The sequence below is a fragment of the Heptranchias perlo genome, chromosome 10, assembly GCF_035084215.1.
Source record: "Heptranchias perlo isolate sHepPer1 chromosome 10, sHepPer1.hap1, whole genome shotgun sequence".
NCBI classification, from domain to species: Eukaryota; Metazoa; Chordata; class Chondrichthyes; order Hexanchiformes; family Hexanchidae; genus Heptranchias; species Heptranchias perlo.
The window spans coordinates 58,152,781-58,178,041 of NC_090334.1; the positions used below are offsets into that span (position 1 = coordinate 58,152,781).

Consider the following 25,261-nt stretch of genomic DNA (forward strand, 5'->3'; position numbering starts at 1 on the left):
AAAGAGGGAACAAATCAGGTAGTGTTCCTATCTAGTGACTGCAGGAGAAAAGTGTAGCCAAGGATGCAGTGAGAACAGGATTGGGGTCAGCTATGATATCCTGTGGATGAATAGTTGTTGATACTTGCTATCTTCAGCTCAGACATGAAGAATGGCCACATGAAAGCTATTGACAGTAACCAAACTATATTAAAGGCAGTGCATTCAGGAGAAAATAATGGGCAAAAAAAATGGCTGTTACACTGCATGTTTAGCATTGGTCCAACTTGAGTGAGCCTTTACAGCCCTAGGGTTATGTATCAGTGAAGAACTATCACAATGGAACACTTTTTAATTATAGAAAAGAGTAACTCCATTTTTCTGATATTCAGAGACTTCCTGTAGTGAGGTAGGATCCTGGAATTGCAGGTCTTAATGTCTGTCTGGCAGCTGTTAATTAGAATGTTTACATTGTTTTTCAAAAAGAAATTAGGAGTAAATAGCTGCCAATTATGAGCAGGTAGACAAAGACAATGACAAGTTTATAGAACACTGAACTTCACCTGAATTATTTTTGAAATTTGCCTTTCAAATAGTTGAAAGAAACTACTAGAAGCTGAGGCTTTCATTTCAACTATCTCTAAAAAGATCAGAGAAGCAGAAGGAAAGTATGTGAAAGTACAAAAAAGGACTGTATGGAATACTACTAAATGACAATTGAACAAAGTTCAATGTCTAGAGCACAATGGATGCTCAATATGTACACATTTTATCAGGAATAGATTGGAGTGTTTTCTATTACACCAGCCAGCCAGACCTGGTCGTATTTTGTGTAGGACCCAGCAAGAAATGTATCCAAAGCCTACACTGGATTCAAATGCAGGATCACTATCCTCACATTTTAAAATAAATGAGTCTCCCTGCTCACCATTGCCAGTTGAAGGTGGATTTGCTAATATTGTAGCCACCAGACTAATTATACTGGATTTATGCCTCCTTCAGCTGAAATTTCTATACACTACCTCACTGTGCAAAGAAAAACATTACTGATTGCACAGTAGCACCATTATGCTAGGTAACTAATACATACAATTGTTCAGCACCACTGAAAAGAACACAATTTATTTTAAAATAAACACCACCTTCCTCTATTTTCTTTGTGGAAAGGGCTGGTGTTCTGCTAGCTGAGGGCCTGGTGGGGTAACTTCTGTAAAGACAGTGGACCCAGCATTCACCATAGTACTTTGCTCCAGTAATTATTTTTAAATACACAAGTAACTTTCCCTCCACACTGCTGATATAAAATTCAAGACAGCTCACTAGTTTGGAAGTCAACAGATAGCAGAACACTGAACTGACATTTAAAATCATATAGTTCAGGAGCAGAACAATAGTATGTGTGGAAGAAGGAATCTGTATACACCAGATGACACAAAGCCATATATTTTGACACAGCTTTGTAACATTGATCCTCATCTTAGAAGAGCTTGAGGGATTATCTAATAGACTTCTATAAAAGTTGACTTCATAATGGGGAGATAACTATATAAATATATATTTATTAATAAGTTTTTGAGAACAGAAAAGAGTTGAATATTCACTAATGTACAAACTATGCTGGAAACAATACAAAAATCTGAGACTATACACAAATGTGAAGTGTTTTTATTAGCCACATTACAGAATTTAATGACTAATATCATGCAAGTCAATCTTGATTTTTGAATTACATTGCCTCTTATAGGCATGGTTGGCTATATTGGAACAAACAGAAGTGAAGAGAACAGATCTCAACTCATTACTGAATCAAAGCAAGTCAGTTTTCAGATGACAGAAACCAACTCAAAACAAATTATGAGTTTGAATTTGGGCCCTTCCTCTTGCCAAAATATGGCACAACATTTACAAAGCGGCGATTGTACTGCATGCGCCTCTTTGCACGGCCAGTCTTCTTTTTCCTCTTCTCTTGCTTTGCTACCTATGAAGAATAGTTATTGGTTACATTATTAGTTTGTGAAAATTCAAACAAGGGTGATTATACCAACATATAACATGACCAGCTTTTGTAACTGGACATAACAGAATGCAAGATGAGGCAACTTGGTCCTTTTTAAAAAAAAAATGCATGTAGGTGTTTTACTTTTGCATGTACAGGACTTGCATTGTAGTGTAATCACATGCAGTCCACTTGCTGGTTGACAGGCATATTTAGCTACCAGCTCCAAGGCTGGATATCTGTTCTTAGTAATACAAATACAGTTTTCCTCCATAAAAGGGAGGCAAGTGCATTTACTACTGTACCTTTATGAAAACTGTACAAATTTTCTGACTACAATCAACACTGAGCACAGGAACCAAACTCTGGAAAATAGCCACTCTTCAGAATACACACAAACACCAGCCAATAGCAGAGATAGATTGTATTAGGAAAGTGCTCATGGGCATTAGAGAGATCTGAATTGTCCCACCACTATCTGATTCAGTGCCTCTATAATAAAATTAAGCAGAAACCTCAAACAAGAGTCTAGTCAACAGAAAACTGAGGTTAGTCATTAGTCAAACTAATTTTACATATACACAATACACACCCCACAGAAGTTACAGCAAAATCTCCCGGCGATGCTTTCACAGTTAAACTTACCTTTGGAGTCTGACCTTTTACTTTTCCAGCTCGAGCAAGGGACCCATGCACCTTACCTAACAAGAGGGGAGAAACAGGCATAGTACTTTTAGTAGTATACTTCATGACAGAGATATCATAACCTGGTTGATTGTTCTGGCGAAAGGCCATTGACCTGAAACATTAACTGTTTCTTTCTCCACAGATACTGCCTGACTTGCTAAGTATTTTCAGCATTTTGTTTTTATTTCAGATTTCCAGCATCTGCAGTATTTTGCTTTTGTTTTATAGATTAAAAACTTTTCACACTGCGCATATCACCTTCCATTCTATTGAAGGCCAATGTCCATCATATATCTGAAAGAAACAGACTTGCAAAAGCTGCTAGAAAATATGTCGAGGCTGGTGCAAGAACACTTATCCAGGTGCCTACATTGATGGGTATGGCATGTATCCATGCTGTTAGCAGAAGGATAAAAGCAATGCAGTCACACATTTCAGTGAGCTGTGCTCACCATGCCACTTATGAGTAGCTCCTGTACTTGCTGCCCACCTAGTGATCGCTCAAAAGCAGATGAGAATTGTCCAGTGACCAACAAGTGAATATCATTCTTTTGGGAGAGGATGTGGTCTTTGGGCCAAATTGGTTCTAAGACGATGCAATGGCAATGGAAATTCAGAACCAAATCAATTCTGGTCAAGTAGGTAATCCAACATCTAAATCAGGCTGGAGTGCTGTACTTTTGGACACCACAGGTAAATTCACATGTTCTTGGCCAAAAAAGACCTACATTCATCTTATTTCAAAATCATTCTGTAAATTTTTTATTGGCACGGTGGGCTCTGCTCCAAAGCCAATGTTCCCAATCTCAGCCATGTCATTATATGTGGGGGGACAGTCCGGAAAGAGAAAGAGCGAGGAGAGACAGTTGAAGTTATGACCTCCTTCAGTCACTTAAGGTGGGAGAAATAAAAAAAGTTACTTTAGGAAGCTCTAACTTTCCCACAGCAAATTTCAGAGCACACAATCTAATCTTGATGCATTTAAGGGGAAGCTAGATAAGTACATGAGGGAGAAAGGAATAGAAGGCTCTCGTGTGCAGCATTAACACCTGCATAGGGCAGTTGGGCCAAATGGCTTGTTTCTGTGCTGTAAATTCTATGTAATCCTAGATACCTGGGATGAGAGGGTTGTCCTATGAGAAGAGGTCAAGTAGAATGGGCCTATACTCTCGAGTTTAGAAGAATGAGAGGTGATCTCATTGAAACATTTAAGATTCTGAGGGGGTTTGACAGGGTAGAGGCTGAGAGGTTGTTTCCCCTGGCTGGAGAGTCTAGAACTAGGGGGCATAGTCGCAGGATAAGGGGTCAGCCATTTAAGACTGAGATGAGGAGGCATTTCTTCATTTAGAGTGTTGTGAATCTTTGGAATTCTCTATCCCAGAGGGCTGTGGATGCTGAGTTGTGTATATTCGAGGCAGAGATAAGACAAATTTTTGGACTCTAGGGGAATCTAGGGATATGGGGAAATCGGGCAGGAAAGTGGAATTGAGGTTGACGATCAGCCATGATCGACTGAATGGTGGAGCAGGCTTGAGGGGACCTATGGCCTACTCCTATTTCTTATGTACCCATCACCCTTCTGTGTGCAGGCAAAACTGTAAAAATCCAGCACTACATAGCAAATTAAGTAGAGAAAGCCAAGTCACTAAAATACATACCACCCAATAATCGAGCAACTACTTCTAGAGTGCAGTGCTCACTGACACCACATTGGCCAATGATGGCATCATCATCTAAGGGAGTGCCAGCCAAAAGGATTACTTGGTCAACAGCAGAGACTCCATCCAGCAATTCAACATAGGCCTAGATGAAAAAATAGATTCAGTACAAAATAAAATTCTTGGGGCATACCAAATTAAATTTACTCATTCAAGAATCAATAATTCACAAAATAAATCAGCATTTTCTTAAGATTCAAATGATAGAGGAGACAGCAGAGCACTCTGTTCTCTCAGGTCCAACCCTGACCGTCATTAAACCTGCTGACAAGGGCTGTTTTGGCAAGCAGACCTCAACTGAACGCCAACTCAATGACACCTTCTCCTACCTCCTCCGGACCACCACCGAACATCATGCCATTGTTTCACAGACCATCAGTGACCTCATTGCCTCTGAAGATCTCTCCACCCAGCCTCCAACTTCCTAGACCCCCCTCCCCCTCCTTCCCAAGATCCACAAACAGGCCTGCTGTCATGCTGAAATGATAGTAGACCCATCATTTCAGCACGATCTTGCCCCACAGAAGATATTTCTCCTTATCCAGTCTCTTCAGACACCCTCTACCACTAAGTTCCCAGGCCCTAACAGTCTCCCTTCCATCAGACAGCCAGTCCCTCTACACCTCCACCCTCCACACCAGGGTGGCCTATGGGCCCTCTGCTTCTTCCTTGAAAGGAGGCCCAACCAGTCCCCAGCCATTACCACCCTCTTCTGCCTGGCTGAACTTGTTCTTACATTGAACAACTTCTCCTTTGACTCCACACACTTCACCCAAATAAAAAGGTGTCACTATGGGAACCCTGGAATATCCTTTGTTCCAGTTGTACTCAGGTCCCTTCCATCACCTCTTTTTCCAGTAGTGTTGACTGTATTAGTGCCAATTGCCCGCTCTCGCCCAAAACTGGAAAATTTCATCAACTTTGCTACCTTGATTACACTTCCTCTCAGGACTCTATTCCATTCTCCCAGTTTCACCATCTGTTGCATCCATTCTGATGATGCCATTGTCCACACTAGTGTAACCTTACAAGACACAGGAAAATCCCAGAAACAGCACAGACCTGGTAAAATCAGGTCATTGACCTCCTGCCAGGATCCCAATGGTATTTCAAGCTCAATTGCTAACAAAACTGCATAATAAACCTCGCACACTATTAAAAAGTAGTTAAACATGTTCCTTTTCCTCAGCTGAGGATTCCCTTCCACTGTGGTTGACAGGGCCCTCGACTGTGTCCACCCCATTTTCTGCACTCACCCCTTCCCCTCCCAGAATAGGGTCTCCCTCATCCTCACTTTCCACCCCACTATTCTCCAAATTCAACAGATCACCTGCCATCTCCAAAGCCACCACAAAACACATCTTCCCCTCCCCTTTCAGCATTCCGAAGGGACTGTTCCCTCCGCAACACCCTGGTCCACTCTTCCAACACCCGCCTTCCACCTCCTCCCTACCCACCGTCCAGGGCCCCAAAACACTCCTTCCAGATGAAACAGCGATTTACTTGTACATCATTCCATTTAGTGCACTGTATGTACTCACTACTCACGATGCAGTCTCCTCTACAATGGGGAGACCAAACGCAGATTGGGTGATCGCTTTGCTGACCAACTCCGTTCAGTCTGCAAGCATGACCTGAGATTCTGGTCGCTTGCCACTTTTATTCTCCGTCCTCACCACCTACACTGTTCCAACGAAGCTTGAGGAACAGCACCTCATCTTTTGATTAGGCACTTTACAACCTTCCGGATTTAACAGTGATTTCAATAACTTCAGATCATAACCACTGCTCCCTTTTTTCCGGTCATCAGGTGCTTGTTGTAATGGTTCTACTGTTGCTATTTACAGCTCTAGACCCATTTTGTGTTGCTTTGCTTGTCCTATTACCATTCTCCTTTGCCTTGCACCATCATCCCTTTTGTCCTTTAAATCATCCCTGCCCTCCACTCCATCACAGACCTTCCTTTTTGTTCTTTCCTCCCCCTCCCCTTCCCTGGCTCTGTACTTGCTTAAAAACTGTTAAATCTTTACTTCTTCCCAATCTGATGAAAGGTCATTGACTTGAAACATTAATTCTCTCTCTGGCCTGCTGAGTATTTCCAGCATTTTCCATTTCTATTATAGCAGAGAACAAAACAATGTTTTAGCCCGAAGAACAAGCCAAACATAGTTCAGCCCTAATTTCTCCAGTTAAATTCCAACTTGCAAATCGCATTTTAAGAGACTAACAGTGGTTAATTTAAAAATTAGATCACAAAGAATTGTCAGTCTTTAATGTATACAAAATACACTGAAGTCTACACCAACACCTCAATGCCCATTAAATTATCTACACAAGTTAGTGTTCTCAGACTCAGTAAAATACATCTTTTCCTCCAGTACAGTGTGCCTTCTCCACTTCTTACCGGACAGCTAGGTTCAGAGACCGAATTGACCACCATAGACTTTGTTTACATAGCTCCTTTAGCATCACCACAAAGCCAGTGTGTGAATGGTTCCTCCAAACTTTTAAATTACTATTTCTGGAGGTGAACTTTGTCGTTAAGCTAAATGGTGTCAGCATTACAGAAAGAAATATTTTTCATCTTTGTGACTAGGTTCCTGTTTATCTCCAACTTCAAAAAGAGCAAACTCGATCTCAAATGGTACTAGTGTGAACCATTCCATTTACAACAGCCACCATTCTGAAATACTGGCCTACACTCACTACAAGGTGACTTGGTACTGCCCCAAACTTATTTCAGGTAGGACCTTACAGCAGCAGAGATTGCCCCATCAGTTGGATCCAGATTCAAACCTAAGGCTCAGAAGTGATAACCCGTTGCACTATGCAGTTCAAGCACTTCTGTTTTATTTACTAATTTTAATATTTAGAAGATGTTACATAGAATGTACAGCACAGAGACAGGCCCTTCGGGGGTCTGTGCTGGTGTTTATGCTCCACATGAGCCGCCTTTGTCCCTACTTCACCTAACCCTATCAGCATATCCTTCTATTCCTTTTTCCCTCATGTGTTATCTAGCTTCCCCTTAAATGCACCTACGCTATTTGCCTCAACTACTCCTTGTGGTGGCGAGTTCCACATTCTAACCACTCTCTGGGTGAAGAGGTTTCTCCTGAATTCCCTATTGGATTTATTAGTGACTATCTTATATTTATGGCCCCTAGGTCTGGTCTCCACCGCAAGTGGAAACATCTCTACATCTACCCTATCAAACCCTTTCATAATTTCTGAGCCTTTTTTCTAGAGAAAAGAGCCCCAGCCTGTATAATGGGTATAACCTCTCAGCTCTGGTGTCATCCTAGTAAATCTTTATTGCACCTTCTCCAGTGCCTCCATATCCTTTTTATAATATGGAGACCAGAACTGTGCACAGTACGCCAAGTGTGGTCTAACCAAGATTCTATATAAGTTTAACATAACTTATCTGCTTTTCAATTCTATTCCTCTAGAAATAAAGCCTTGCGCTTGGTTTGCCTTTTTTATGACCTTATTAACCTGTGTCGCTACTTTTAGTGATTTGTGTATCTGTATCCCAAGATCCTTTGTTCCTCTACTCCATTTAGACTCCAAGCAGTATATGGCCTCCTCATTCGTCCTAGAAAATTGCACCACCTCACACTTGTCTATATTGAAATTCTCTATCCATCTGGAAATGAACCTCAGTGCTTTGTTTGCTTTTTTAAAAAAGGCCTTATTAGCACGCATCACTACTTCTAGTGATTTGTGTATCTGTACCCCCACATCCCTCTACCCCATTTAGACTCATTTTCCAAGTATGTGGCCTCCTTTGTCTTCCTACCAAAATGTATAACCTCTTACTTATCTGTACTGAAATTCATTTGCCAATTACACACCCATTCTGCAAGTTTATTAATGTCTTCCTGTATTTTGTCAGTCCTCTTCAGTATTAACTATATCCCAATTTGGTGGCACCTGCAAATTTTGAAATTGTAATTCTGATTCCCAAGTCAAATTGTTTATATAAATAGTGATCAGTGGTCCCAACACCGATCCTTGTGGAACACCACTTCCCACCTTTTGCCAGTCTGAGTAACTACCCGTAACCCCATCTGTTTTCTGTTTTGTAGCCAGTTTGCTATCCATTCTGCTACTCGTCCCGACTCCACATGCTCTGACCATACTCATGAGTTTACAATACGGTACCTTATCGAAGGCCGTTTGAAAATCCAAATACATTACATCTACTGCATTCCTCTTGTCCACCCTTTCTGTTACTTCTTCAAAGAATTCAATAAGATTAATCCCTTTTGAAATCCACGCTGACTATTCTTTATTATATTTTTTGTTTCTAGATTTTTTTTCAAATCTTTGAATAAAGATCCCATTATCTTTCCTACCACCAACTTTAGGCTAACTGGTCTATAGTTCGCTGGTCTTGCTCTATCTCCCTTTTTAAATATAGGAATCACATTGACCACCCGCCCGACCACCCACCCAGTAATACAATGACTTCCTATCATCAGGTTTGGGTTTCTCACCCATCAAAGGCAACATGAGGAAAAACTTTTTTTTTTAAAAACATAGCAAGCAGTTATGATCCAGAATGCACTGCCTGAAAGGGTGGTGGAAGCAGATTCAATTGTGGCTTTCAAAAAGGACCTGGATAAATACTTGAAAGGAAAAAATTTGCAGGGCTACAGGGAAAGAATGGGGACACTTAAAGAGCTGACACAGGCTCGATGGGCCGAATAGCCTCCTTCTGTGCTGTAACCTGTCAATGATTACAGAGCCTATCTGTATTAATAGCAAATTATAAACAGTGCATCTGCAAGCATAGGTGCACACATGCAAAACAATCTTAAACACTACGTGCTTCAGACTTGCAGTCTGAAGATAGGTATGCTCCAATCTGAGAGATACATTCCAAATATGATCAATTTAACTGCGAACAAATTGGAACGTTACTTTCTTAGCCTTATAGTGACACAGCTCCAGTACACAGGACCTCCTCCCAAACCTCAGAAATCACAAAACCCAGGACCAAACAGGCTTCCTTAGCTACACTGTTCCTAGTGCAAACAGAATGGTGTGGTGATGCATTCCTCCCACAGAAACAGTAGTCAGGATGCACAGTTACTTCATAAACTATATATTGAAATCTACACTCCCAAAATGTGTTTCTTGCATATTTAGGTGTACAATGGCCTCAACATATGAATGGACCCTTTAATGTACAACAACTTCCTAAAATGTGTATACACACATCTACAATAACTTCATAAAATACATTTAAATGTTAAAGTAAAAAGCAACACAGCTGCACTTTAACATTAAAATGCACCTAATGCCCTGCATGGTAGAAAATTTGTCCTTATAAAATAGGACATCAACTATAAGCAACACCACAGGAGATTCATTAATGGTTGATTAACAAGTCTTTTAACAGTTTCTAAAAGCCCAATTCAAAACAATTTTCTTTAAACTCAAAGGACTCAAATCTAGCAAAGGCTCACAGTATCAAGTGATTGTTAAAATATACAAATAATAAATTAAGTAGTAATTGTTTAAGTTAAGATTTTAAAAAATTCAATAAGCAGTTTACTGTGTAGTAGGCAGCTTACCTTAATTTCCCCAACTGTCTCCTCCCCAGTCACATCAAGGGAGTGGGTGTTTTGAGTACGTAGAAACAGCTGCATGGTGGTTCTGTGGGGCAAAAACATAATTTCTCTATTGTGTGTAAACAGATTTGAAGTTTTCTAATTTCACCTTTTTTTGAACCCAGATGCCCAAATCAGATAACAGTAAATATAGGCAGGCAGCCATTAGTAAAAAAAGAATATTCCAGCAAAACATCACAAATCACTTATGGTCCAGGCATAAATATCTGTATTTGTTAGTTCTTCCTCTGCACAAACTACCAAACAGGTGAGATGCATGTTCAATTGTCATGAAAACCCAACTGGTTCACCAAAGGGAAGGAAACCTGCCAACCCATACCTGGTCAGGCCTATGCATGATTCCTATCCCAATGTGGTTGGCAATAATTGCACTCCGAGGTGGTCTAGCAAGTCACTCTGTGGTTGAAGAAGGCCCCCCCCCCACACCCACCTTCTCAGGACAACTAGGAATAATTGTAAACAATTTTACAACACCAAGTTATAGTCCAGCAATTTTATTTTAAATTCACAAGCTTTCGGAGGCTTCCTCCTTCGTCAGGTGAACGATGTGAAAATCGTTTTCACATCGTTCACCTGAGGAAGGAGGAAGCCTCCGAAAGCTTGTGAATTTAAAATAAAATTGCTGGACTATAACTTGGTGTTGTAAAATTGTTTACAATTGTCAACCCCAGTCCATCACCGGCATCTCCACATCACAACTAGGAATAGGCATTAATGCCTGTGACATCTACATGCCAAGAACTTTTTTCTGTAAAAAGGCGCTGTATAAATGCAAGTTGTAACCCCCCCCCACTACTACATGCGCACTTCGAGAGAATGGGTGGAAGGGAGAAAGACAAAATCAAACACGAGTATCACTATTTCAAGAAATTATCGACTGGCAAATATCTCTTCCTCCAACCCAGCCCGAACCCTTAATTGTCCTGCATTAAAATAACCGCACATAAACAATTATCCCCACCAAGTGTACAGAGGCACATTTAACAGCAAAGATGCACGAACTGGATTCAGATCAAAAGGACATTTTTTTAACATTAACATTTCAACATCCGAGGTCAGTGGGGCGCAGCAAGAAGATGCAGCAACACGTCGCGCAATCGCGGTGACCGCGTGGCTGGAGATTTCCGAGTACATCCGGCGAGATCGCAGCCGTTACACCCCCAAAAAAAGACTCGGGGTACGGGCTTCAACCAGGGGGCCTGGACCGAATGAAGACGCCGTTCCCGAAGAGTCGGGGCAGCACCATCGCCCAGCTCGTTAAAGCCCAGCCTGGAGGCGCTGATACGGCCTCCCCCCCCCATCGGGCCTGGCGCCATTTGCGACTCCGCACACGCAGAAAGTCCGCGTCTGCTACAACTGGCAGCACAATCAGGGCGGGGAGAAGAGAAATTCGCCGTTGATGAGATTCAGAGTTCGTCAGCCGGCGGCCACTGCTTAGAGACCGCCCGGTAATCTCACCAAATAGTCGGCCCGGCTCCACTGCGAAGACACCGACGACCAGCCCGAGACCTTGTCAACGCGGAGAAAGAAAGAGCTAATGCGCACGCGCAATTTAACTGCGAAGAAGCTGCGCATGTGTACATTCAAGCTCGCGAAAGAACCGCACTGCGCATGCGGAAATCGTGATGTGAGGTCATTAAAGAAAACTGCGCATGGCTGAAGTCAGTGGATTTATGCTGTTCTGAAATGTGAGGTTGGAGTGCGACCTGACGGGACTTAGTGTTGTGTGTACATGTGAATTCCCCCTTCCAGTGCTGTTAGGTTAGGATCATTTCCCGGCTCTTTGCTGGGTTTTTCCTGCTTCTTTCAGTAACGGATCTACAGGTGGAAAACTGTTGCGTGTAAGAAACAGCCCGCGAGAGCCTATGGGAGGCCAGCTGCAGAGAACAAGCACCTTCCATTTGGAGAAAGATGGGAGGGAGTCATCTCAGTGGTCAGCCTAGACACCAACCTTTACAAAACTCAAAAAAGCTTTAAAAAACTGACGAGTCAAAGAACAATGTACGATGGAGGAAATAGCCCCTTAAAAATAAAAGCATAAGCTGCTTCAAGACAACTAAATAAACTAAATGGGATTTCAGAATTTTTTAAATGAGGTTGCCCCAGTATCATCAACTCAAATTAAAGAAAACTGAAACAAGTACCCCCTTCTCTGAGGTGGCACAAACAACAAAGTCCCAAACCCTACAAAAGAGAAATGAATCTTATCAAACGAGACAACAATATTAAAAGCAAAATACTGTGGATGCTGGAATTCTGAAATAAAACCAGAAAATGCTCAGCAAGTCAGGCAGCAGCTGTGGAGAAAGAAACTGAGTTAAAGTTTCAGATCGATGCCCTTTCGTCAGAATTGACAACAATATTGTTGTTCCTATCCCCTATACGCTCCAGTCCCTGCGACGCCCACCGGTCGTGGAAGGCCTCAAGCGTACCAGCAGATACCGCGTGCTCCTTCTCCAGGAGAAAGTCGCGGAAGAGAGGCAGGTAGCCAGAGGATTTCAGAATTTTTATTTGTGCATTAGGATCACGTTCCACAATTCACAATTTTTAAAAATGAAAACAGAAACTTAATGGCCTTAGCTATGACATACGAAAAGTGGCAGAGCAGAGAGATGTGAATTTGTCATGGCTAAAGCTGAAGATATACCCAATATTCTATCAGCTGTCTTATAGGGGAAAACCTTATGTGCAATATTTGCAGTGGTATATTTAGAAATTTTGAAGAGGGATGAGAGCTCTGATGATGCAAAAATTTATTGTGGTGGGGGAGCATCTGAAGGCACGCCACCCAGGAAACAATTGAGTTTGGTTACATTTTGGTTTATTTTCCAGCTTTCTGAAGGCTATTGTGATTCAGCATTTAAAGCCAATTATAATTTACTCTGCAATATAAATTAAAAGTAATTGGTATGAATTGCAAATAGACTCTTGATTTTTTCAATCATAAAAAGATAATTAAGATCACCAAACCATTGAGATTATTAAAAACCAAGTACAAGTTTTTTTTGTCTTATGTTCCAAAGTCAGATCGACATAAAAATCCAACACTTAGCCCTTGCAGTGATTGGTAAATGCTAAATTACAGAAAAAAGGTTTATTGTTTCAGAAAGGTATAGTACGGTAGTGTAGTGGTTATATGACTGGACTAATAATAGAGAATGTGAGTTCAAATCCCACCATGGCAGTTTGAGAATTTGAATTGTTAAAAAAAATATGGAAAGCTGGTATTAGTTTTAAAAAATGACCAGTCAGAAAAACTTAACTAGTTCACTAATGTCCTTTAGAGAAGGAAACCTGCTGCCCTTACCCAATCTGACCTATATGTGACTCCAGTTACACCAAGATGGTTGACTCCTAACTGCCCTCTGAGGTGGCCTAGCAAGCCATTCAGTTGTATCAATAACAGCATTGTGGGAGCTGTTCACTGCACACTGTAGTGATATAAGAAAGCGGCCCCCAACCACCTTCTTAGGGCAACTAGGGATTGGCAATAAATGTCAGCCTTGTCAGGGATGCCCACATGAATTTGATAAAGGCTTTTAAAATTGCCAACAATAACTGCAGAAATTGAATACCCTTTCTTTAGGTGCCTTTTGGCTATAGGACATTATATCACAGCCTTAAGAGAACACTGCAGTATTAAGTATATCCATATTGATTAATGACCAGCTCAACCTTCATATTAATTATGTTCAGAATAATCCATGTGTGATATTGCAGTAATTTCAATTATAGGAAAGTACTTGCATTTGTATAGCACCTTTCACATCCTCAGGACATTCCAAAAGCACTTCAGAGGCAATTATCTATTTGAATTGTAATACTGCTACCTAGGAAAATGCAGCAGCCAATTTGCACACAAGTTCCCACAAACAGCGATGAGATAATTTTTTTTATTCGTTCATGGGATGTGGCGTCGCTGGCAAAGCCGGCATTTATTGCCCATCCCTAATTGCCCTTGAACTGAGTGGCTTGCTAGGCTATTTCAGAGGGCAATTAAGAATCAACCACATTGCTGTGGGTCTGGAGTCACATATAGGCCAGACCGGGTAAGGACAGCAGAGTTTCCTTCCCTAAGGAGGCATTTGTGAACCAGATGGGTTTTTATGACAATCCGGTAGTTTCGTGGCCGCCATTACTGGTACTAGTATTTTAATTCCAGATTTTATTTAATTAATTGAATTTAAATTCCCCAGCTGCCGAGGCAGGATTTGAACTCATGACTCTGGATTATTAGTCCAGGCCTCTGGATTACTAGTCCAGTAACATACCCATTATGCTACTGTACCCGTTAAATGACTAGTTAGTCTGCATTGTTGGTTGAGGAATAAATAATGGCAAGGACAGCAGGCAAACTCCACTGTTCGTCTTTGAATAATACTATGGGGCCTTGGGTTGACATCTCATCTGTAAGGCAGCACCTCCAATAACGTAGTGTTATTTCAAATTTTAGTCCAGGTTAATAAGAGACTTTCAACTTACAATAGTTACAGTTGTCCAAATTGTAGATTAATATCTTATTAGCCTGTCTCAACATTATTAATTGTATTTGATTCAGAAGAGGGAGTCAGGAACCAGACATATTTGATTTAAATCCCGTTCTTGGTTTATTTACTATTTCTACTACAATGCAGAACACAGTATTCTTATGTGATCTTCAACACTTTACCCTTCCAGATACTATCTAGGTCCGCACATCCAAACGATGGCTTGGTCCTTCTGTTCCTCGTATAAGATGGCTAGTCAACTTGTCTTGATGTTCCTGGCTTGCAGCTGGCGTGAGAATCTGACCTTTTCCCGCATACAGTTCAATTTTTTTTACAAAAGCTTAATCTTAGCATAGCACAGTGATTCATAATGAACGTGCATATAATAATATACAACAGCAGCATTCCTTCCGTACTGCTAGATTTTGGTGGTGAATATCTATGAGGGTTCTCCAGCTCGTCTGCCGTAACTGGTGGAAGTGCTGTGGAAACTCCAGAAAAATGACGTTCCCGGGGGGTCTTCCGCCAAAGTTACAGAAAATGAGCAGAAGCCCGCAGAAATTCACCTCTCGTGCCCTGGGCACTGGAGTAGGGCGTGAACCCATGATCTTCTGACGTAGAAGTGAGAATACTACCATTGAATTTAGTTAGGGGGGTGGGGGGGGAGGGGGGTTGAAAATCATATAAGAGGCATCAGTGAAACACTTCCAAATGTTTTGATACTAATGCTAGGCAATAGGAATAAAATTAAGATTTGCAGGCATCTGCCTCCCTGGAGAATTTAGATATTATAGATATCTGAAACCTAGTTAAATAGTGATAGATCTAAATGGCAGCTGAACAGACAGCGTTGTCATGGGGAATTTTAATTATCCTTCCATAAAGTGGTCTGATAGTTGTTAGTTCAGAGGGAGGCAAGAACAAATTATTTGTTGATACTGGTAACAATTGCTTCCTCATTCAGCACCTTAGTAGGAGGAAAATTTATTAGATTTATTACTCAGCAGATATGAGATAAGGTGCAATCTCCATGTGGAGAGAACAGCTGGGCTATAGCGATTGTGTTGTTACATTCCAGCTGATGAAGCAAATTAATGCTGCAGATAATTTAATGCTTGTATCTGATTTCATGAGGGCTGGATTTTAACATGAGAGAAGATTTGGGGGAAGTAAAGTGGGGTGTGCTGTGAGATAATTGCGAGAGAGAAAGACACCTAGTTTATTTAAACAATGCATAGAAATACCTAACATAAAAAAGGTTCATAGTAAAGTGAAGCTTAAATGGTTAAAGGGAGGTTTTTGTGGAAATTTATCTATAATTTTTTTTTTACTGTGCATAAAAGATAAAATTAAGATGCTAGAGATAAGTATTTAATAGCTGAGGATAACCAAGAAAATGCGAGTAACACTCAGGTCAAGCAGCAACTGTGGCGAGAGGAAGGGAGGGTTAAGTTTGCAAGTCGATGACTGTTCGAGGATAACCACGGCCAGTATTAATGTGCAAAAAAGCATTAAAAAGTGGAAAACTAGCAGCAATGGAAAGACTTATTTTTATTTATGTTAGAAGTCAGAAAATAAAGATCACATTGGTCCTATAAGGGCTTCATCACAGTAGGTTAGATATGAGGATACAGTTAGAGTTGATGAAAGTAAACAAATACTTTATTTCAATTTCAAGTCTGAGGACAATACTGTGGTCCTGGTAGATCAGGATTGATGCATTGCTAAAATTGCCTCTGTTACAGTTGAAAATGGGCGTAGGTAAGATTAGGGTGCTTAAAGCTGATGGGGCAGATGGACCCAATTATTATTCCACTTAGCTCAATGTGCTAAAGAAAATGGGGGATGTCCTAAGTGAGTTACTAGCTCAAGTCAATAACTTATAGACATCTGGGTTATTTCCTGTGGATTGGAGGGAAAAATCAAGTGGTCCTAATATTGAAGGGGAAGAAATTGGATCCTGGAAATAATTGCCATGTGAGTTTGTTGTCAATTATAGGAAAGCAGTTAGAAAGTATTATACAGCATGTGACTTATGATCACAAAGAGTTTAGCAGTTATTAGGGATCCCTGACATGACTTCAGGAAATATAGAAACTGCTTCACTAACCTGATGAGTTCTTTGAGGAAGTGACCAGAATGGTGGATGATGGTACTCCTATCTAGATCATATCTGGATTTCCAGAAAATGTTTGATAAAGAATCACAAAGGTTATTGAATGAAATTAGATCATAGTATTATTAGATAAATATTATGCTGAATAGGTAACTGATTGGTATCTCATAGGCAGAGGGTTATCATTAATAGGAATGGATTTGATCAGACCCTGGTTATAAAGGACTTCCACAAGACTTTGCATTGGGACTTATGCTGTTCATAATTTTTCTTAATGAATTAGATGAGGACATAAGTGGTATAGTTCTTAAAGTTGCAGAAGATGTGTGCGCAGAGTATGTATTTTAGACCAAATCAATAGATTACTAGACAATCTAGACAAGTTAAGGGAATGGGCCCATTTGTGGCAGATGTCCTTTTTCGTGGACAAATGTGGTCATGCATTTGGGATTGGGAAACTCCAGGTATGCTGCGGTACAGAGGGATCTGGGTGTCCTCGTACATGAAACACAAAAAGTCAACATACAGGTGCAGCAGGTAATCCAGAAGGCAAACAGAATATTGGCCTTTATTTCTAGGGGGATGGACTATAAAAGCAGGGAAGTTATGCTACAACTGTACAGGGTGCTGGTGAGACCACACCTGGAGTACTGCGTACAGTTCTGGTGCCCTTATTTAAGGAAGGACATACTTGCATTGGAGGCAGTTCAGAGAAGGTTCACTAGGTTGATTCCAGAAGGGTTGTTTTATGAGGAAAGATTGAATAGGTTGGGTCTATACTCATTGGAGTTTAGAAGAATGAGAGGAGATCTTATTGAAACATACAAGATTCTGATGGGACTCGATAGGGTAGATGCTGAGAGGATGTTACCCCTCATGGGGGAAATCTAAAACTAGGGGGCATGGTCTCAGAATAAGGGGTCACCCGTTTAAGACGGAAATGAGGAGGAATTTCTTCTCCTAGAGGGTCGTGAATCTTTGGAATTCTTTACCCCAAAAAGCTGTGGAGGCTGAGTCCCTGAATACATTCATGGCCGAGTTAGACAAATTTTTGATCAGCAAGGGAGGCAAAGGATATGGTGAAAGAGCAGGAAAGTGGAGTTGAGGTAAAAATCAGATCAGCCATGATCTCATTAAATGGCGCAGCAGGCTCGAGGGGCCAAATGGCCTGCTCCTATCTCTTATGGTCTTATGTTTATTCCATGGAAGGATACCTACTAATGTCATATTAACAGATCAATAAATGGATCTGAAGTAATTATTGATCACTCATTAACAGTGCACAAGCAGTGCAAGATGACTACAGGAACAGCAAATAGGATTTTAGGTGGTATGGCTAAGATCATCGATTTAGACTACACGACTTTGGTATACCCGCACTTGAAGTACCATGTCCAGATTTGGTTCCCACATATGGAGAAAAATATTGAGACTTTGGAGTAGGTGCAGAGAAGGGCAACCAGAATGATACCCAAGACCTCTTATGAGAATAGGCTACATGAGTTAAGCCTATTTCATTTAGAGAAACAAAGGCTATGGGGATATGACAGGTTTTTATTTAAAGAGACTTAGGTTGGATAAATTATTTAAGATGGATAGAGATGGTAGAACTAGAGGCATGCATACAAACTACATAGGAAGAGAGTTTGATTAGATGCCAGGAAATATTTATTCTTGCAGGGAGTCATCATCCTCTAGAACAGAGCACATGAACATGTGATGGAGATGGATTTATTGCTCTCCTTTAAAAGGGAATTTTAACAGGTTCGTGAATGATGAGCACATTTCTAGTAACTGAGGTATGGAGTTACCTGGAACTTTGCTTGACTGTCGTTGGGAGTTGGAGAGCAATTTTTCAGAATTGGTTGCAGATTTTTCTTCCTCATTTTTTGTCTCCCCCCCACCCCCAAACAAGAGATTACATAAGAATTTAGGAACCAGTTACCATACAACCCTATACATTCAAGTCCTCTGTCAAGACATGTATTGACTACATTCTTTAGGGCTACACCGTAACTTTTTTATAGAATTAATAAGTCAACAGAACAGTTTAAGTTTTCCTCAGTTGAATCAACTTTGCAACTGCCTGTTGAAGTGCTAGACATTGAAAGTTAATTTCTTTTAAAAAATATTGTAGTCAAATGGCACTGACTAATTTTTTCTTCTTGCCCACAATTTGTTCATGCTATGCATATTCTGTTACATATCGTGTAAACTTAGTCAAAGAATCACAACTTTCTTAAAAATCATTTACTTCCACATTACTCAGCAGTGCCATCACCATGGTGCACAAGCCCTAAACAGAAAACAGATGTAGATTACAGCCAAAAAAAACATGCTATAAAACAGGATTAGTCCCCAAAAGTAGAGGGACAAAATTCACTTTTTTCTAGCTGTAAAGTTTAGGTTGAATTAGTCATCAGTAGCTGAAATATTAATAACCCTGGTATATGGCTAATAGTGATAGTGAACCATGTGTGATTCAGAGGAAGCTGCAAGGAGGAAAAATATTTCAAATATTTCATTTCATTAGAAGCCAATAGGAGTGATTGTGAAAGGGTGTATGAACTCTGATTTTATATGAATCAGAACAGGAACACAGCTTGTATATTATCAACTTTCTGGAGTGCTTGGTGTGGCCGATTTTCAGATGGCCAGCTTTACGCTGAAATGCCCATCTTTTAACATCATGCTTTCTCCCTTTGCAACTGTAAGATTGCATTGGCATTAAGTCTTGTAGATGTCAAAGTGGAACACAGCAAATATACTAAATCAAGAATTGAGCTTGGTAGAATTCTGATTTATATTAGAAGAGGTTTGAATCAAGAAAATCCTTTGGCTCATTTGAATCATTCTTCCAGAATACCAGTCTGATCATCTCCCCCTCACAGTTTCTTAAACAAGTCCACAGTCCCACTCAACGTGTTCCTGGCAACCTGTTCTAGCTGTTATCAGACTAAGTAAAAAAAAAATATCTTGTGTCTATCTTAAACTTGTCGCTCACAGTCTTGAACCTATATCCTCTTGCTGCCCAAACGTACTTAATGGGAAGTAATTTTATTTTTTGAATGTGTCAAGTTTTATGTTCTGTGTCAGTTAAAAATGATGGGAATGCTCAAAAATAAGACAGCCTCTAAATGGTATGTATGCAACAACACCTCTTTCATATTTGCTGCTTGCTAGCAGATACAGCCGGTGGAGATCCCTTTGTTTAATAAAATTGCATCTAAAATTAGAACAAGTGCATTTACAAGAGGTAGCTTCTCTGTTTAATGTTGAACAGACTGGAAACACATAGCAACGCAATTTCAGTTTAGCGTAGTCGGGAATGGATCCTTAAGATCCCATTGCATATATGCGTTTAAAATAATTACTGGATAAATCAGTACTTCCTCCATAAAGCAGGAGGAATCACTGACTTTTAGGTATGAAAAGTCAGAGCTCCCAGATGCGTAGTTATATTTTAATTAAATATAAAAAGCAAAAAACTTCTTTGAAGTTAACCTATCCCAGAATTACAAATGTACAAGTTGTACTTTTAAACTTGATTACGTACTTTTCTCAGTAATTCTTCAAAATTCTATGTTTGAATGAAATTGCCAGTTAAGAAACTATATCAGTGGTGCTCTTGCAGCATTTAAAAAATTTATTTTCCTATTAACAAATTAAAAGTATGAAGAGAATAATTTTTTTTAAAAATCACATTCAAAAAAGATATAATTGAGAATTCATAAAATGCTTTTGAACACAAACCATGTCTGACCTCAAATATTTTGCAGTAAACAACTTTTCCCCAGTTTTATTCCTTGAAAAAAATAATTCCAGTCTTAGATAACGTCTCCATTAAAATGCAATATTTCGCACTTTTTACTTTTAAAACAAAAGGGAAACAATTCAGTCCCGCAAGAAATTCCAGCAAATTAGGTAGGAGGAGGTGGGTAATACTGCCCATAGTTCCAGGGCGTTGGATAATTGTACTGTTGGAGAAAACAACAAAAACTGGTCAAATATATAGCACACGTAGTGTATGTAAACAAACTTTTTGCTGCAATGTGATATTTTACCCTTTCCCGCACCAGTCAGCCATTCTGCGGCCTCAGTGTCAATTAGTACTGAATTTGTTGCAGTTTGTGCAGGCCTATGCACATTAGATATTGGACAGACTGCCAAAGCTAATTTTGTGTAAGACTCAGCCAGCAGACTTCCATCCCAACATATGGACTGGATATGAACCCAGGTGATTGGGTTGGATGCTGATTTTTCAACTATTGGTACCCAGTCCACCAAATGCTTCCTTTCCTACTTCACATAGGTTCTCAATTATTTTGACATTGAGAAGTATTGAGATATGTATGATAACATAGCATAAAAAAGAATGTGAAAAACATGGTTATAAAATGAGGGCAAATAACTGTTTTAAATTGATGCTCAGGATGTGGATGCTGCTGGCAAGACTGGCATTTAATGCCCTCTCCTAGTTGCTCTAAGATGCTGGGCTGCCTTCTTGAACCACTGCAGTCCGTGTGGTGAAGGTGCTCCCACAGTGCTATTAGGTAGGGAGTTCCAGGATTTTGACCCAAGGACAACTATATACTTCCAAGTCAGGATGGTTTGTGACTTGGAGGGGAACTTGGGAGGTGATGGTGTTCTCACGTACCTACTGACCTTGTCCTTCTAGGTGGTAGAGGGTGTGGGTGTGGGAGATGCCGCAGAAGAAGCCTTGTCAAGCTACTATTGATTCCAGTAGATTCTGCACAGTGCAGCCCCAGTACAGTCATGGTGGAGGGGACGGATGTTTAGGATGGTCCTGGATGGTGTCGAGTTTTGAGTGTTGCTGCAGCTGCACCCATCCAGGCAAGTGAAGAACATTCGTTCTGACTTGTACCTGGTAAGAGGTTGGAGAGGCTTTGTGGAGTCAGGTGACCCACTGGCTGCAGAATACCCAGCCTTTGACCTGCTCTAGTAGGTGCAGCATTTATGTGGCTGGTCCAGTTGAGTTTCTGGTCAATGGTGACTCCCAGGCTGTTGATGGTGAGAGACTTGGCAATGGTAATGCCACTGAATGTCGAGAGGTGGTTAGGGTCTGTTGTTGGAGATGATCATCGTCTGGCACTTGTGTGTGCAAATGTTACTTGCCCCTCATCAGCCAAGCCTGGATGTTGTCCAGGTCTTGCTGCATGTGAAAATGGACTGCTTCATTGTCTGAGGAATTTCAAATAGAGCTGAACATTATGAAATTATCAGCAAACAGTCCTGCTTCTGATCTCATGATGGGGAAGGTCATGGATAAAGCAGCTGAAGATAGATGGGCCTAAGGGCTGCCTTCAGGAACTCCTGCAGCAATGTCCTGGGGCTGAGATGATTGGCCTCCAACAAGCACAACCATTTTCCTTTGTGCCAGGTATCACTCCAGCCACTGGAGAGTTTCCTTCCTGATCCCCATTGACTTCAGTTTTACTAGGGTTCCTTGATGCCACACTTTTTTTTATTCGTTCATGGGATGTGGGCGTCACTGGCGAGGCCGGCATTTATTGCCAATCCCTAATTGCCCTTGAGAAGGTGGTGGTGAGCCGCCTTCTTGAACCGCTGCAGTCCGTGTGGTGAAGGTTCTCCCACAGTGCTGTTAGGAAGGGAGTTCCAGGATTTTGACCCAGCGATGATGAAGGAACGGCGATATATTTCCAAGTCGGGATGGTGTGTGACTTGGAGGGGAATGTGCAGGTGGTGTTCCCATGTGCCTGCTGCTCTTGTCCTTCTAGGTGGTAGAGGTCACGGGTTTGGGAGGTGCTGGCGAAGAAGCCTTGGAGAGTTGTTGCAGTGCATCCTGTGGATGGTACACACTGCAGCCACTGTGCGCCGGTGGTGAAGGGAGTGAATGTTCAGGGTGGTGGATGGGGTGCCAATCAAGCGGGCTGCGTTGTCCTGGATGGTGTCGAGCTTCTTGAATGTTGTTGGAGCTGCACTCATCCAGGCAAGTGGAGAGTATTCCATCACACTCCTGACTTGTGCCTTGCAGATGGTGGAAAGGCTTTGGGGAGTCAGGAGGTGAATCACTTGCGCAGAACACCCAGCCTCTGACCGGCTCTTGTAGCCACAGTATTTATATGGCCGGTCCAGTTACGTTTCTGGTCAATGGTGACCCCCAGGATGTTGATGGTTGGGGATTCGGCGATGGTGATGCCGTTGAATGTTAAGGGGGGGGGGGGGGGGGTAGTTAGATTCTCTCTTGTTGGAGATGGTCATAGCCTGGCACTTGTCTGGCGCGAATGTTACTTGCCACTTATCAGCCCAAGCCTGGATGTTGTCCAGGTCTTGGTGCACGCGGGCTCGGACTGCTTCATTATTTGAGGGGTTGCGAATGGAACCGAACACTGTTCAATCAGCGAACATCCCCATTTCTGACCTTATGATGGAGGGAAGGTAATTGATGAAGCAGCTGAAGATGGTTGGGCCTAGACACTGCCCTGAGGAACTCCTGCAGCAATGTCCTGGGGCTGAGATGCTTGGCCTCCAACAACCACAATCATCTTCCTTTTGTGCTAGGTATGACTCCAGCCACTAGAGAGTTTTCCCCCTGATTCCCATTGACTTCAATTTTACTAGGGCTCCTTGGTGCCACACTCGGTCAAATGCTGCCTTGATGTCAAGGGCGGTCACTCTCACCTCTGGAATTCTGTTCTTTTGTCCATGTTTGGACCAAGGCTGTAATGAGGTCTGGAGCGGAGTGTTCCTGGCGGAACCCAAACTGAGCATCGGTGAGCAGGTTATTGGTGAGTAAGTGCTGCTTGATAGCACTGTTGACGACACCTTCCATAACTTTGCTGATGATTGAGAGTAGACTGATGGGGCGGTAATTGGCCGTATTGGATTTGTCCTGCTTTTTATGGACAGGACATACCTGGGCAATTTTCCACATTGTCGGGTAGATGCCAGTGTTGTAGCTGTACTGGAACAGCTTGGCTAGAGGTGCAGCTAGTTCTGGAGCACAAGTCTTCAGCACTACAGCCGGGATGTTGTCGGGGCCCATAGCCTTTGCTGTATCCAGTGCACTCAGCAGTTTATTGATATCATGTGGAGTGAATCGAATTGGCTGAAGACTGGCTTCTGTGATGGTGGGGATATCGGGAGGAGGCCGAGATGGATCATCCACTTGGCACTTCTGGCTGAAGATGGTTGCAAACGCTTCAGCCTCGTCTTTTGCACTCATGTGCTGGACTCCGCCTTCATTGAGGATGGGGATGTTTGCAGAGCCTCCTCCTCCTGTTAGTTGTTTAATTGTTCACCACCATTCACGACTGGATGCAGCAGGACTGCAGAGCTTTGATCTAATCCGTTGGTTGTGGAATCGCTTGGCTCTGTCTATAGCATGTTGCTTCCGCTGTTTAGCATGCGTGTAGTCCTGAGTTGTCACTTCACCAGGTTGGCACCTCATTTTTAGGTATGACTGGTGCTGCTCCTGGCATGCTCTTCTACACTCCTCATTGAACCAGAGTTGATCCCCTGGCTTGTTGGTAATGGTAGAGTGAGGAATATGCTGGGCCATGAGGTTACAGTTTGTGCTCGAATACAATTCTGCTGCTGCTGATGGCCCACAGCGCCTCATTGACGCCCAGTTTTGAGCTGCTCGATCTGTTCTGAATCTATCCCATTTAGCACGGTGGTAGTGCCACACAATACGTTGGATGGTGTCCTCAGTGTGGAGACGGGACTTAGTCTCCACGAGGACTGTGCAGTGGTCACTCCTACCAATACTGTCTTGGACAGATGCATTTGCGACAGGTAGATTGGTGAGGGCGAAGTCAAGTAGGTTTTTCCCTCTTGTTGGTTCGCTCACCACCTGCCGCAGGCCCAGTCTGGCAGCTATGTCCTTCAGGACTCGGCCAGCTCGGTCAGTAGTGGTGCTACCGAGCCACTCTTGGTGATGGACATTGAAGTCCCCCACCCAGAGTACATTCTGTGCCCTTGCTACCCTCAGTGCTTCCTCCAAGTGGTGTTCAACATGGAGGAGGACTGATTCATCAGCTGAGGGAGGGCGGTAGGTGGTAATCAGCAGGAGGTTTCCTTACCCATGTTTGACCTGATGCCTTGAGATTTCATGGGGTCCGGAGTCAATGTTGAGGACTCCCAGGGCCACTCCCTCCTGACTGTATGTCACTGTACCGCCACCTCTGGTGGGTCTGTCCTGCTGGTGGGACGGGACATACCCAGGGATGATGATGGAAGAGTGTGGGACGTTGGCTGAAAGGTATGATTCTGAGTGCATGGCTATGTCAGGCTGTTGCTTTACTAGTCTGTGGGACAGCTCTCCCAATTTTGGCACAAGTCCCCAGATGTTCGTGAGGAGGACTTTGCAGGGTTGGCTGGGCTTGGTTTGCCTTTGTCGTGTTCGGTGCCTAGTGGTCTGATGCCGAGTGGTCCATCCGGTTTTATTCTTATTGTGACTTTTTTTAGCGAGATTTTACAACTGAGTGGCTTGCTCGGCCATTTCAGAGGGCAATTAAGAATCAACCACATTGCTGTGGGTCTGGAGTCAAATATAGGCCAGACCGGGTAAGGACGGCAGGTTTCCTTCCCTAAAGGAAGTTAGTGAACCAGATGGGTTTTTACGACAATCCGGTAGTTTCATGGCCACCATT

At 42.0% G+C, this 25,261-nt stretch overlaps 2 protein-coding genes across 2 annotated transcripts in view; both read right to left on the bottom strand.

The window, feature by feature from the left end:
• Positions 1-1,628: 1,628 nt before the first annotated feature.
• On the bottom strand, positions 1,629-11,589 carry faua (FAU ubiquitin like and ribosomal protein S30 fusion a). Its single transcript, XM_067991861.1, has 5 exons — positions 11,481-11,589; positions 9,966-10,047; positions 4,321-4,465; positions 2,621-2,676; positions 1,629-1,957 (listed from the first exon to the last, which is right to left on the bottom strand). The coding sequence occupies exons 2-5, from the start codon at positions 10,038-10,040 to the stop codon at positions 1,832-1,834; spliced, it is 402 nt and encodes a 133-aa protein (XP_067847962.1). The 5' UTR covers positions 10,041-10,047; positions 11,481-11,589; the 3' UTR covers positions 1,629-1,831.
• A 3,016-nt stretch (positions 11,590-14,605) lies between these two features.
• Positions 14,606-25,261, bottom strand: part of prpf39 (PRP39 pre-mRNA processing factor 39 homolog (yeast)) — a 48,522-nt gene continuing 37,866 nt past the window's right edge. The window contains exon 14 of the mRNA XM_067991862.1: positions 14,606-20,602. Within this exon, the coding sequence (XP_067847963.1) occupies positions 20,546-20,602 (57 nt within the window). The 3' untranslated portion in view covers positions 14,606-20,545. The remainder of the gene's footprint in view (positions 20,603-25,261) is intronic.